Source organism: Mixophyes fleayi, chromosome 6 (genome assembly GCF_038048845.1).
Source record: "Mixophyes fleayi isolate aMixFle1 chromosome 6, aMixFle1.hap1, whole genome shotgun sequence".
Taxonomy (NCBI): Eukaryota; Metazoa; Chordata; class Amphibia; order Anura; family Limnodynastidae; genus Mixophyes; species Mixophyes fleayi.
In genome coordinates, this window is record NC_134407.1 from 182,802,750 (window position 1) to 182,818,845 (window position 16,096).

The following is a 16,096-nucleotide window of genomic DNA, read 5'->3' on the forward strand; positions in this document are numbered from 1 at the left end:
TATATTTTGCTTGCTGACAACTATACTGTTTTATTTACACCTCTCCCCCTGCACTATTCTTTGTTTTCTAATTCCTTTCTCTAACTATCTGGCATCTTTCCCCACTTTACACTTCTTGTTTCTATAGAATGTTATATTTCACTTGTCACTATACACTTGCTCACGCTAGCTTTTTTTAATGTAGTAAAATGTATTCGTGCCCCCCTCCCCCTGCCCACAGCCTTTCACTTCCTCATTTCCTTTGACAACCTTGGCTGAAAATGGGAATTGTGATCGAAGGTTGATGTGATTCCGCCTCCTGCTCCATCACCCCCGTCTGCTGCTTTTTAATGGTGGGTGGAGAAATACATTTGCCATGTTTTCATTAGTGATATGACTTGTGCCCTAGAACTGGAATGTTTGCCTGACTGCAGATGATACAAAGATTTGTAACCGGTTTGATACCCCAGTTTGGCTTATGTTTAGTGATCTAGAGAAAATAGGGGAATGGAATAAAGTGTGTACTCTTTAATTTAATAAATCAAACTGTAAAATACCAGTGGAACCCAAAATCTTATAGCAGAATACATAATAATGAATAGTGATGTAATAACAGAATAAAGGGAATTGAATTTACAAGTTAGAAATGAATCCAGGAGAATACTTGGTTATATAGAGATATGGGTAGAAGGAAGAGGGAGGATATGTTGAAACTTTATGACTTCATCTTGAGTACTGTGTAACGTTCTGAAGCCCTATCTCCAAAAAGACCTTAATAAAATGGTGCATATGTATAAAAAACTGATCAGCTTAGAGGAAAGAAGGGACATAGGTAATATAAATAAGTGTCAACTTGGGACAAGAGGACAAACTTTGAAATTGTAGGGAGACAGAATAAGTATCTTTTTTGCAGAAAGTTGATCCTTGAAATAGTCTCCCAAAACTTCAGGTTTAGAGGGAATACTGGACCCCCCACCTGTGTTTGTCCTATATAGGAGTCTTCTGTTTGTTGTAATTTGCATCTTTTGCCCATAATAGGAGCACTTACCCTACAAGACCATTTGTGATGCATAGTGATTTCCAGAAACTTTATCTGCAAGTAGCGGACCATTTCTTTGATGACACAGAATCTTTGGCCTTGGATACATTAGTGTTACAAAGAATTTGCAGCTGTAAACCCTCATAGACCTCTGCCAGACTAATTGTCCCTGCCAGCTATCCCATTTCCTTTCATATACACTCGGCACAGACACTTTACTCCTCTGCTAGAAATGCTGCATAGACCGTCTTATATAACAAGTTGAATGTGCAGAACAGTGTAATGTATTTCATCATTACATTTACAGTGCTTACATCACATGGCAAATAGCTGCCAACAAACATTGTGGCTTGGGTCATATTTGTTTGTAAATGTACTTCTAGAAAACGTAAAATATTCACTTTGTTAGATTAGTCAGTGACTACATGGGAAAATGCAGTAAGTACAGACACTTTGATACATGCCATCTGAAGTGTGTGTGTGTGTATATATATATATATATATATATATATATATATATATATATATATATATATATATATATATATATATATATTTGTGTGTGTATATGTATGTGTTGGTAAAGTTTGTATCCTTTTACAGGGACATTATTCACTCTAAAAGGAAGCGTTATTATTGTTTGTCAAAACAGAACAAACCCAAAACAACCGGGCTCCCATGTACTAGAAGTACTTTCATGTTGGTTTGTAAAGTCAAGTATCCTTCCATTGTAATATGTTTTGGACCTGTAACATTATTGTCTCTGGCATCACTATAGTTGGCATCAACATCAATATAATTTGCCAATAAACAGTTTATAATATGCCTTGCACAGGTGTTTTGTTTGGCTGTATAGAAAAAATAGACCACCTCCCTTGTCCGGGACTCCTAGTCTAGGGATTGCATGTTTTATTAGATTGCCATGTAGAACTTTTATAACCAAAACCAAAACACGGGGGTACATGCGCATCTCCAATTTGTTATGCCCCTAACAAATAAATAACTTTTTGAAAATTTGAGTCTGGAAGTTTATATTCCTAAAAGTGTTCCCCTTTGTTTTGTTGTTGTTTAAGAATGACGTAGTGGACAGAGATTTGAAAAAAAATTGAGCCCCATACCTTTGCCTCTCATTAACCACATCAATCTCTTTCCCTGTTCCCTCTCCATTCATACACTCCCTGTCTGTGGTGACTGATTTTTATTGTTCTGACTGTGTACATTACTCAGATGGCTGTAGAGTAAATGTTTTCGATGTGTGTGTGTGTGCAACTGGAAAGTTTAAGTTTACCTGTTGTCCACAGACAGTAAAGGCAGATATTTTGCAGGCTGAACTGTTTGGAAAGTATGAGATTCATGGTAACCTAGCCTTCCAATTAACTAGGAACATTGATGTCACTAATTCCTATTAAATTGACAAGCTGCGTATTGGTTCAGCTCATAAACTGTATACCTTCACTGTGTAAGTGACTGGAACATTTTAACGTTTAACCACAGGAAGAACAATGCAACATACATATTTCTTCCATTACTGTCCTATCACTTTTAGGGTTTGATATCTGTGTCTTTGTTAGTTTGCAGGTTGGTCACTTGTTGTGTCTCCATTCTGCTAATAGCACAGCCAATGTCTCCCATAGTAACCAGACCATATTCTTTATTTTGGCTTGGAAAGTCTTTTTCAAAGGTTATGCTTTGCTTTATGAAAGTTTGCAATATTAAATATAAGACCTACAATCATAGGAAAATTACTGTGCTCTGTCCTCCCACGTCTTGTGGTTGCAGAGTTTGAAGACATGCACTAGACAGCTAGATTTCCATTTGTCTGTGAATAAGGCAGTTGTCGGCCTGGTTCTCTGATCCTATCAGAATGAATTAATAAAACAATGACACTGAACCTTTCTCATTCTGTCTGGTCCCTGTATAATTTGCAATGTTGGTGAAGACGAAGACCACTGGTGGACATATACAGCAGGAGGTCAATGTACAAATAAGGTTTGTCCCCACCTCTTCAGCGCACTAAATTATATTTGTGTTATGTATGAATTTAGAAGTGGCATACAACACTTTCTCTTGTCGTTTCTTGCTGCTTAACTACAAGGACCGAGATACTGATGTAGATTGCTTCTGGTCTAGCTGGTGTATGGTTAATATCATGGGCCCAGAAGAGCGAGGATCAGGACTTGGAACTCTACACTGAACTGCTGTGCAAGTCTTTTTGTGTGTGTATGGAATGGGCCGGTACATTCAGAGGTTCTGGTGCAACCGATGAAAAACCTGACACCTTCTGCTTTGTGTTAAATCCCAAAGCAACAATACTAGACTGAATACTTAAATACGTTGCTAAAAAGCACAGGCGTTCCCATTCCAAAAAAAGGCATAGAATGAACATAACAACTAAATAACGATGAAATCTCTAGTTAAAGTGGTTGCTCACCAGAGTAGCAAGATGAGCACTACAATCTGTCCATGAATCTCCATTTGTGCTTTGCGGAAGCACTATGGATGGTACTAGCTCGTCCAAAGTTTACAACAATTTTTTTTTATTTTATTTTATTTTTTTGGTATTTGACAGTGTACAGGCATGTATTAGGAAGGATGTCTATATTTGCCAGCTTGTAAATGCAGTTGTGTACATAACATCTCATGAAATACACCTACCCTACTTCATGTGCCTTGCTATTTTCACTTGTTTTAATTAATATTTTAAGGTTCTTATATCTCTGATCTTTATGCAAATATTGAGGGGTAATGTTTATTGTGCAGAATAACACATTACTATATGCTCTTCAGGGTGTGTTCTTACTTTTAAATATGTCCTCTGATGCTATCGCAAAACAATAGTGTTTTTACAAGATTACTCAATTCATGTCTGCCGGTGGTGAACTTCCTCTGCTCCTGGTCTCCTGTATCTCAGGTCTCCTCTTGTATTATATATTATATAACTCTTCTGATTCTTAATGTGATATGTAATCTATTTCACCTGACTATGATTGGCTTGGTGGTTGTCTAATATTTATAATAACCCTGATTCCAGGATAACAAAAAATAAATCAAATTCTTGTTGCCGTGTATAAGTATGCATTGTCACACGTATATCTTATTACTATGTTACTAATCATTATAAATGGGGTTAAATTGCTGATGATTCTATTGGAATGTCCCTGTATTATCTTTGTTCTGAAATAATCTGAACTTCTTCTTAGAAAAAAATGTTGTTTCCAAAATGTCCTCTGTAGGAGATATTATATTGAATCAACATTAGGTCCTTAACAGAGCTTAATTTGTCTTGGGATGTCAGCAATGACTTTCTGACACATTTTGCAAGAAGACCCACTGTTGCACCTCGTAATAGGGTTTATTTTTAGTTTATTTTCTCGTCGGAGAGCTGTCATTTCACAGAGCACCTCAGAGATGAGTGATGTGAATTATCTCTATCTCTAAAATCATTCCCAGGGCATAGCTTTATGCATACTTGCCTACTTTCAGGCAGTGCAGTCCGGGAAAGGGGTGTGACTAGAGGGCGGGAGGGGCGGGGCGCAGCCAATCACGTAATTTTGCCCCCATAACAGATGATTTGTCACCAGGGGCGGGGCCAAAATGATGCGATTCTACGCGATTCACCGTGAATCGCGTAATTTGTAACCAGGGAATTGCGGGATGCGGGAGACTTGCCTGCTCTCCCGGGCAGAAGTGCTAACCACTAGGCCACTGTGCTGCCCCATGCAGCACGCACAAATCTCACATATCTGGTTGGTGCACTAAATTCTTCTCTTTGTATGTGAATTATCTCTATCTCTGTCTGACACCCTGAGGTGCAGGTACAGACCAGGTGAACTGTGTGCACCAGTCAGGGGAGTATGTAGGCCGGAAAGGGGATTTCTTGATTTCCACATTTCTTTGCATCGCTGTAGTAAATGTAATATGTGTCAGAGGAGGGAAAGTAATTACAGGGAGAGAACGGAAGTGTCAAATTTAATTGCACTGGAGGGGGAGTGAGGGTCAGGAATTATTACATGGATGGTAGAGGGAGCGGAAGGAAATTAATTGCATGGGGGCAAAGAAAGGGGGATAAAATACTTGCATTGGGGGAAAGGGAGGGTGGGAATTGTAATTACAGGGGGGGTGGGGGGTTGTGATGTTGTCTTGGACAGATGAGAGACACGTCCCAAGTTGTGTTGCTCTGCAACGCAGGGTAACAAGAAAAGCAAGCCACACACAAAATAGAGAGGGCTAAAAGCTGCCCCCTCTATGGAGCACAACACAGCTTACGATTTCTCCTTGCATTGATATTCTAATATATTTTTTGTACAGATTAAGCCCTGACCTTAGACTTTAGACACCTCTTATCTAGATTAAACCTACTCAACTTGCAGGTTGCCTTGTTATAAATGTGTTATTTGTTGTTTCCTCTAATTCTATAAAGTTGTTTTATATAGTGCATAATAAAGCACATGCAGGGGTTAAATTATTTAACATTTTTATATTTTATATTAGATATCTGATTGTTCCTAGAATATTTACATACATTGACCTCTGTAGGGCAAGTCCTAGATTACATCCTTCTAAATTGTTTGTTTTGTATATATTTCAGTCCTCCCAAGGAAACCCCGGCTTTTAAGTTAAGAAATGAAGATATAAATCCTGGCATAATTCCTATTATCCTGAAAATTCTAGAACTGGCTCCTACTAAAGAATTTGGGAGTTATGCTGAAATCACTATTGGAAGCACTTATTAAGTCACAAGACCTTTCCACGTGTACCTTGAACACACATTTCTTATGAGCTTTTGAATGGACATTTCTTATAGTATTCAATTAATTCTAAACTTATTCGGGATCTAAATTACCAACTCGGTGTTGCTCCTATGCAGTGAATATCTGGAATAGGGCTTGTCTGGTGCCAATATTGTGAAACGTTCAATGATAATTTACAAGGATTTGCACAATTCCCCCTCTACCTTTAAAAGTAAATTTATGTGTTTTATTTATTCTTAAAAAGTATTTGATATAGTGTAGTCTGAATTAAACTCCTGCTCACACACAATCTCAAGTGCAAGACACGTAGTCCTCCTCTCTAGCACTCCTCTGCACCATGTTCATGGATGGTCCAGAAAGGGGACGGGACAATGTTATATAATGTTGAGAAGACCTTGAGATCATACTGAAGATCTGCTGTCGTGTGTCCTGCTGCAGAAGACAAGTGGCTGAGGTTATTAGGATGCACTGTATTCGCCGGCACTGCCGATTAAACCACCACAGAAGGACAGTATGGATCCCTCCTCTGTTGTGTGTGGTCGCCTTCTTGATCTATTTCATCTATTTCTGCCCTGACTACTCAAATCCACTGGAGCTTGTTGAGGGATCTGATCATGTACCCATGTGTGGACAGTATAAGACCGCAACACTAAGGACACCATGGTTTGAGAAACGTTTCAATGGATCTATTGAGCCTCTGTTAGTGAGAAAGGATCAAGTGATACCGGACCATGTTCTACAATGGTGGCTGGTGAGTAAAGATATCACGTTTTGTATGCTATTGCTGGCCTGTCTGTATGATGTCAGTCGCTGTATGCAACAAATGTTGTAGTACACAATTATTTTGGTCAGGGTTTATTTTGATGTTTTTGTTTATGGTGGAGATTTGGTTAGGAAGTGATGTATAAAATGTAATATTTCTTTGGAAACAGCGATAGTAGAATTGTTTGCATCTTGTTTTCACTTTCTGTTAATCATTTGACAGGGAGCTGACACCTAGGCAAGATTTCATTAAGCAATTTACATGTCAGTACTACAGTTAATTGGACATACCTGTAGAGATTTATTGGAACACTGTTCATGTAACACTTTACTGCTAAGAACTGCAAAATATAGTTGTCCGATCCCAAATTTTTCACAGGAGTTCCTCTGAATAATATAAATATTTGTTATGTGGGATCTGAAATAGAATAGTGTTCTGCAGACGTCTGCTGAGATAATCTACACTAATATCCACATTATAATATGTGTTTTTAGCAGTATAAACTAAATGAAATGGAGGTTATAAAATAAATTGTTAACGCATTCATTTCCTGTAAGGAAAACCTCTTTGTACCCTGCCAGTTACAGCCCAGGAGAGGACAGCAGATGTGATATCCAGAAATATTAAAGCTTTACGAGTCAACATAAAGTGTATAGTATTGCATGGAATTGAAGGCAGAGACATACCAATCGTCAACTTTTTGCCTTGTACTTTTCGTTTGCATAACTATATTCTGTGTGGCTGCTATAACAGGATTGGTCAGTCACTGTTATCTGGTACCCAGTAAGAAGATTGGTGTAGGGTTCTCATTGCTGCCTGATTGGACAGTCCCTGTTACTTTGCTAAATTTTGAACAGAGTGGCCCTGGGGTAAATGTAGCAAACAGCGCTGCACACCGCCATCTATTCCCGGGGGTTTGGTGCCTCAAAACACCAAATGTATCATCCAGTGGTTTTGAGGCTCCTATTTTAGACTGTCCATGATGCTCATCAGATTGGAAAGGACAAACCACTGATAAACTGCGGTGGTTTCAGGCTAAACAGCGTCCGTTTCTACAATCCCGCCGAATTTCTAATGAATAGTTCAGTTCACATACAATTTTAACATCGCTAGCATTATAAAAGGCTGGGTTGTTCCTCCATTACTTTGAAAGGGATGTGAGGAGCTATTGGATAGTTGAGAGGAGAATAGGTGAGTGATTGTAGAGTTTATTTGTGGGTTTATTGGTGATTTCTGAAACTGGTGTTTTTTTTTTATTAGTGTGTCTTTAGTCTTTATTGTGGGTTGGTTTGTTTTTTGAGCTGTCTGTTGTTTGTGAGTGTTGTGTGAGTGCTACTTCTGTTAGTTTAGTTACTTTTAGATAGAGATTCTCAGAAATAAAGATTTTAAAAGATCAGCTGGCTGAGGAGAGGAAGACAGCAGCAAGAACAGGTGGGGGGGGGGGGGGGGGTCCCTGCAGAGTTTCCCATCTGAAGTGGAGGAACCTGATGATAGAGAGGAGGAGCCAATAATCACTTACACTTCCAACATCTGCACAAAAACAAGTGCTCACACCACAGTAGACGTCACAGCAGCACATTGTAGATCAGTTCCAGCCATTGAAATGGCACATGGCAAATAATAATATTATCTTTTAAATGTTTGATACAGTATCCCACTAATGTTAAATTGCTCTCCATTTCAATTTTTTTTGTGGCATTTACATGATGGTATATATGGTCCTGGTAAAATCCATCTATTGTTAAGTCTTGTCAAATGCATATATTATAATTATGTATTCTGTAAAATGATATCATATGTTTATTTCAACAGTAAACACCAGCAATATCTGATATTATCCTAGAGTATATTGTTTTGAATATTCAAGGTTATTAAGAACTTTCAGATAAAAATACACTTGAGTCATCTGTTGGCAGCGTGGTCTAAGGATAAGTATTGATTTCTATAAGTAATGGATAAAATAGCTGACACTTTAAAGCTTGTCACAATATAATATCCAGACAAATTTGGGTACTCCGTTATACATACACTTGCATGAGAAGTACCCCTTAATCAGAGCCTGCCTAGATTTCCTACCTCCTTCTATTGTTCGCTTGTCGCCAGATGTTAATTGGCCTCCTGCGTCTTTGCAACAGACAGCAAACCAACACAATATCAGACACATTGGCCGGAGGATAAAGAAGAACACCACTTTTGTCAAGGCACTTGAACCTGGCTTTCAAGAGCCCAAAAGTACGTTCTATCCCACCTCTAGTGGCTATGAGTCTGCGGATTAAACGGAGGTGCTAGTATAGTATCCTGAATTGCCTGGAATGACACAGAAGGCAGATTTTAATTACTACTCTGAATATGCAACTTATACATGTTTTACTAAAACAAATATATTTTATGCAAAAAAAGGACCGGTGAGATTGCCCTGACGTATAAAGGGGGAATCCACCAATCCCAATATATCAAAAACAAATACAAAATTATACGTACAAAGGCGCTCATAGACATCCACCAGAACAGGATAATAGGATTCTTCTTGCAATCGTGCACAAGACCAATATATGAGGAATATAAATAAATAAAAAACTGATATAGTGTAGTAAATTTGTATAAATGCAATTAAACTTCACCATAAAGGTAACAAAAGTTAACAAAAATATATTGAAGAAACAGAAACACTCCTCAACCACGTGTCATAAATATGCAATAAATATCTTCCATCTTATATGCTTACAAGATGAATCTTGAGTACTTGCATTGTATTATGTCAACAAATGATACTCCTCTTTCATTATACACTTTTCTGGAAATGTCATTCTCATCAGAGTATATGTGAAGAAAGGGAATACAATACTATCTAGTGTATTACCACTTTAATCCAAAGCAAAATTTAACACATTTAAAAACAACAATGAATAAAATCCTTTTTATTCATTATTGTTTTTAATTTGTTCAATTTTACTTTGGATTAAAATGAGAATGACATTTCCAGAAGAGTGTATAATGAAGGAGTCTGGCCAGCAAAAAACAATAGTTAGACACTGCAGGAGGCCGTGATGTGTCCGGGTGCAATTCTACTCTCACCTATTCATAAAGATTCAGAAGATTGTTGCATCTCAGGAGACGTATCGGCACCACCTACTGATTGGTCAGGGAGTCCAGGTTCAAACGGACAGTGAAAGACCGCGGAACCTGGTGCTCCACTTCCTCCCTCCTTTTGGCCTCATGGACCACAATGACCGCTTACATACTATAGCATGTATGCATTCTGTTACCCACATCCACTATCTTAACCACAGAAATACAGGTCCTTTTTATAGTCATCGCCATTCATTTTAGGCCAATAGAACCTGCTTTTACTAACCTTGCCTGTAACAACCACCTCTTTAGATCAGCGGGTTTTAAGGCCTTTTCACACATTAAATGGTTTATATGTAGCCAAAATAAAAAAATTGGGACGACGATGTTGAACGCTTTTCTGGATGAAACTGCAGTGTTTGGGTCAGTTTATCAGTGGTTTTGCCTTTAAACATCAGGTGGTTTGAAATCCGCCCATAAAAAACATCTCAAATCGGCGGTTTAACAAAAAAGTCGTTTGATATACTCGTGTTTGTGCCCACTTTAGCTGCTGGCTAACGTGGGCACAAAATCACAAGCTGTGTTGATGTTTAAAAACTTCATATACTTTCTTTTAACCACTATAGGTAAAAAAACAACGGGGCATGGGGAGGGGTTTGGCGGGGCTTCTAAGGCTTGCACCAGCCCTGCTTATTCACTTGTCAAAAGGTTTAAAGGTATAAATGTGCTACATAGTTTTCTGACTCGAGTTCAAATCCAGCCTTTGAGACCTACCTGACTGCGGTAGTTGTCTGTAACTGTTTTGTAAGTAATTAGCTTGGAGTACAGGGATACAGAGGATTGAGCTGATAACTGCACGGGATAGTGTCCATAAACATTGTAGTTGGAAGCCAAAGAAATTGGTAATTTAGGTGGGTAGACTTTAACAGATTACATACGGTATATACTAGAGTATAAACCGACCCGAATATAAGCCGAGGACTACAGAAAACTGGGTAAACTTATTGACTCCAGTATAAGCCGAGGGGGGCTTTTTCAGCATAAAGAATGTGCTGAAAAACTCGGCTTATACACGAGTATATACGGTAACTGAATCTTGAATATGTTCAATTATATACAACACATGTAAGTAAATAGAGTACCCAAGAAGTTGACTTTTTGGAATGGGTTCTCTTATTTGGACATTGTAACAAGGGTGTAGATTTAAAACTATATTTTATAATTTTTAGTATGTTAAGTTGTGGTTGTCTCTCTAGAACTTTACATGTTGAGCAAACAAAAAACTCTGCCTTGCACTGATGAGTCGAGAAACAGTCTGTAGTTGAGTATTCTGTTTCGGCACTAACTTATATCATTCTTACAATACCCAGTGCTTAGCACTAATTCAAGGAATCAAATGACTTTAATTGCTTATGTCTACTTAATCCATTTTCTTTCTAAATGCTATAGAAACTCCAAGGAGTAAACAATGCAAGTCGCATGCCTTGGATTCTAGAACAGATGTTCAAAGTTGTACCATCTGGGAACCCTTATGAAGAACAGTATAAGAGGCCGTGCCGGCACTGTGCTGTGGTGGGGAACTCTGGCAACCTCAAGGGGTCACATTATGGCAAAAAAATTGATTCCCATAATTTAATTTTCAGGTGAGTGCTGTATTAATATTGAGATTCTGTAATAAAAAAAATCGTATCTGTAGAGCTACATAATATTTTATACTACTTATTAAAAGCTAAAGAATGATTCTGTGTCTTGAACCTACGTAGTTTCTGACTTTATGTGGATAATATGGCAGTTCTGTCTAGTAATGAGGCTATGAGACACTGTCTGTGCACATTATTCCAGAGAACAGTATGTGCAGCAATTACATTGTTTTTTTTCTTCTTTAAATAGCAAATTAGGTACCCTTCTTTTAAACGTCTTATTTCATTCTTGCAGTCAGTCATGTTTCTTAGCAGTCTTTCTACAAGTCATTATCTCCTTTTCAAAATCTCTGGAGATTGCAAAATATAGCTGCCAGTTAGACAGACGTTCTCAACATGTCATGTTAAGGCAGAGGGAGGAGGACGGGGGATTACATGAAGCCTACCGAGCTTAGAGGGGCGTTCCAAGCTTCTCCGTCACTGCATCATGTGTCGTGGTTGCCATGGTAGTCCATGACACACTGCAGAATTATAAATCCTTAATCGCAGCCTGAAAAAAAACAAAAATAGTGCAAAAAATGGTAAACACCATATAGCCTGCCACCGAGATTCATGTTAAAATTAGGTGTTTGTTAACATGGGATTGCTACTTTAATTAATATGGTTAAACTGGACCTATTGCAAATGATGGTTTAACAGTACAAGAATCCATAACTTAGTTTGACCTTTCTCCTGAAGGCCTAGACTTGATTACAGAAGGCATTTCATTTTTCACAGCCGGAAACTCCCTTCTTAAATTGTCACCAGATGTTGAAGGGAAAAAGGCTTCTTGTGCTAGTAGAGTCCTAAATAAAGAAAATGATTGAAACAACTTAAGTCTGAATGGCAGACATGTTAGAACAGTGTTGGCTAACCTGTGACACTCCAGGTGTTGTGAAACTACAAGTCCCAGCATGCTTTGCCAATATATAGCAGCTTATTACTGGAAGGGTATGCTGGGACTTGTAGTTTCACAACACCTGGAGTGTCACAGGTTAGCAAACACTGTGTTAGAAGGATGAGATGTCATTCCACAATTTATTGTAATGTTAAAATAAAGAAAGAACAAGGAGTGTCTTTTAAGTGGAGTTTTCTTATTTTGTTTTGGAGTATTTGAACAATAAGGCCCCTTGCCCGTCAAATTACATGCTTTTTACAAGGATCAAAAACACTATTAAAATCATGATAAGAGTGTGGGGATGGAAACCATTGGTTCCAATGTCCCCCATACACCCTTGTGCTTGTACCTGTGGTCTGGAGCACTAGTGGAGTCTTTCAGACGCTGCCTGCTCTATTTACTCTCACTCACTGCAAGAAACCGCGAGGTGGTCAGTGGAGTTTCTTCCAATGTGCGCTCCCCCCAACCACAAGTGCTTATTACCACCGCGCGTCAAACGCAGTTTCCTTAGGAATCTCTGCTTAACTGGTGACACCAAAGCAGAGTACAGACATGTCTGTTCTCTGCAAAAAACGCATAGCTTTAAAGATTTATTGCAAGGACCTAACTTATGGACAAAATGTCTGTTGCCTGCTAACCGCAATATGAATATATGGTTTAATTGGTGCTTTAAACCAGGCATTTATTTAACTGTAATGATTTTTACTTTCGTGCCTACCGGCCTAAGCAACCCAGTTTGTTTAGCACAAGCTATTGTTTTCAATATTTATTCAATCTTTAAATAGTTAAAAATGTCCTGGTTTTTAGAAAGGTTTTCAAACAGACGCTAATAGTTGTAGAAATTGTTGCCATCATGAGATGTGTTCTAATTGAACATATTGTCAGCGCAGTTAGAATTTCTGTTAATACATTATAGAGAAGTTGTGGACAAGAGGAGTTTCAGCAAAATGAGCTTTATTTACCGTGATGAAATAGAATGAGGAAATATTCACACTATTTATTTATTTCTAAAAATAAATAAATACTTACAGCAATATTCTTCAGAAAACTTAGTAGCTGATTACTAACTTTATATGCTCTCTGTCACCTCCAGAAATGCATACTCCATCCTCAAGCTTTGCAGATGTAACATAGTTGCCTACTCTCCTGAATTTTTGGGAGTTCTGGGAGAGCAGGGCAATTTCTGGCCACTTTTTTGGTAATGGGGATAAGGGCGGAGCTAATTGTAGTATCCCGGCCCCACCCCCTGCAGTAATAGGTCACATTTGTAAAGTTTGGGTGGGTGGGGCCTGAATACGTGATTTGCATGGTCCCGTCCCAGAGATCTTGCTGCCAAAGTTGGCAAGTATGCGCTATACTGTAACTCTGCTGTGAAACTCTATATATCATGGGACTCTGCTGAATACCTCGCTACATGCATGGTACTCAGATTTTAGAAAGGTGATATATCAAGAAAGAGCATAAGCCACTTTCAGTAACTTACTAATTACCAATTCATATTTGTTACTTTTACATACTAATCTATTTTACCTGTTTGTTTCTTTGCTTATACACTGACATTCACGTGTGTTCTAATCCAAAGGCCTTTGGGAATGAAAATTGGGATATGTTTTTGCTAAGGCTTTACACTCTTTTTGAGGGGGGGAAGGGGTGCACACTGTGGGAGTAATAGGTGTGCGGTTTCATTCAGACAGCTGAAAGAATAGAATAACCCCTGCCTAAAAGCTAAGCCAGACAATATTCACGTTTCTATACGAAACTCCTAGGGTGAGAATTATCTACTTCCTTACTATTAACCATATATAAATGGCTGCTTAGCCTTCAAGCAATCCAGTACTACATTTTATGAATGGCTCTGAAAGGTATTGCTGGGGTAGGGCCCCTCTATTACAAGCTTTGGAACCAGCCTGACAGTTAACTGGGCTCTCAGGACCCAAATTAAATATGTCCCTAGTGCAGAAACTGCATTTCCCTTGTGGAAATCTGGACTGGGCAGAACGGTGGCTTAGTGGGTAGCACATCTGCCTTACAGCACTGGGGTCATGAGTTCAATTCCCAACCATGGCCTTATCTGTGAGGAGTTTGTATGTTCTCCCCGTGTTTGCGTGGGTTTCTTCCAGGTGCTCCGGTTTCCTCCCACACTAAAAAAACATACTGGTAGGTGAATTGGCTGCTAACAAATTGACCCTAGTCTCTGTGTGTGTGTGTGTGTGTGTGTGTGTGTGTGTGTGTGTGTGTGTGTGTGTGTGTGTGTGTGTGTGTGTGTGTGTATGTTAGGGAATTTAGACTGTAAGCTCCAATGGGGCAGGGAGTGATGTGAGTGAGTTCTCTGTACAGCGCTGCGGAATTAGTGGCACTATATAAATAGATGATGATGATGATGATGATGAACCTCAAACTTACATAAAATAAAAGGACTTTTACCCCAATTTTGTCCACCCACTGTCAGCCAACTCTATCCACTCTACATTTATTCCCACCCTAAGATTAGATATACCATCAGATCTCACATATTTGGTATCCTTATACTAAGGAGAACTTGCCAGTTACATTTGTGGTGCATTTATTGCATTAATTAACTTTTGGAAGTATCATAGAAAAAAATATTATTTTTTTTTCAATATTCTACCAAAATAAAGACCGGTCTGTCCAGAGGAAAAACTATCTAATATTATTTGGGTAGGCTAAAAAATAGAAAAGTAATTCCCATTAAAAACTGAGGCATATCCCAAAAATAGAAATTAGTCCTGGTCACGAAGGGGTTGAGAACATTCCATCTCATTAAGTGGTTAAATAGTGTTTGTTTGGGTTTATTTTATGTATTCATTTTAGCTCTGGGCTTTTTACATTCTTGTTTATATTATGGGTATGATAAAGAAGGTGTTACAAAGCAGATTTTCTAATCTGACAGACATTAAAAAAATAAAGCACTCAAAATTGCATCATAGAAGTCTTTCTCCTGCATCTGTCACACGAACAATAAAACAACTGCTAAAAGCTTACATAGAACTATGTAGCTGTGAAAAATTCTATAAAATATTAATGAACTTCTTTCCATGCTACGTGAAAAGGTCTTGTGGGCCACCTCTATACTATATAAATAATTTAATTATATTATTATTAATAATAATAAGAATAATATTTATTTATATAGCGCAAGCTTTTTTCCATAGTGCTTTGTAACACCGTAGGAAAGAAACTGGGTGTTACAGGGAGAGTGGTAAGAGGGCCCTGCTAGCAAGCTTAGAAACCAAAGGACAATAGTGATATGATAGATGAGTGTTACATATTGAATATTGGTCCAGCCTGATAGCAAAAGTAGAAAGTGCTTAGTGGGCTATATGATCCAGAAACACTGCAATGTAGGTCAGGGGGTCAGAGGGTTGATTGAGTATAGAAAGAACACATACAAGTCTTATATAAACTGTATAGTGGGTGGTAATAGGGTATCCTAAGGAGGTTTAGAGGGTTGTTGAGGAATTTAATAAGCTAGCCTGAAGAGGTGGGTTTTCAGACAATGCTTGAAGACTAGTGGAAAGTCTTGTTGTCTGAGGGATGGAATTCCACAAAGTGGGTGCAGCCCGAAAAAGTCCTGTAACAGAATCGGAACAGGTAATGAGAGATGAAGATCTTGTGAAGAACGGAGGTGTTGAGTTGGGAAATATTTAATATTTTAATATTTTTTAATATTTTGAGATAAGTAAAGAGCTGTAAGTTGGTGCAGTTTTGTTATGTTAGTAGAAGTATTTTATATTGGATTCAGTAAAAAACAGGCAACCAACGTGGGGACTGACAGAGCAGTTCAGCAGTGGAAAAGCGATTTGCAGGGAAAATCAGTCTAGCTGCTGCATCTAAAATACATTGTAGGGATGAGAGTCTGATTCATGGAAGATCAGTAAGGATGGTATTGCAATAGTC

At 38.3% G+C, this 16,096-nt stretch overlaps 1 protein-coding gene across 3 annotated transcripts in view; it reads left to right on the forward strand.

Annotated features, from left to right (window-relative positions):
• LOC142094900 (CMP-N-acetylneuraminate-beta-galactosamide-alpha-2,3-sialyltransferase 2-like) overlaps positions 1-16,096 on the forward strand; it is a 38,057-nt gene that overhangs the window by 14,437 nt on the left and 7,524 nt on the right. For all 3 annotated transcript variants that reach the window (XM_075177509.1, XM_075177508.1, XM_075177507.1), the window contains 2 exons: positions 5,607-6,520; positions 11,051-11,244. In XM_075177509.1, the coding sequence (XP_075033610.1) occupies positions 6,233-6,520; positions 11,051-11,244 (482 nt within the window). In that variant the 5' untranslated portion in view covers positions 5,607-6,232. The remainder of the gene's footprint in view (positions 1-5,606; positions 6,521-11,050; positions 11,245-16,096) is intronic.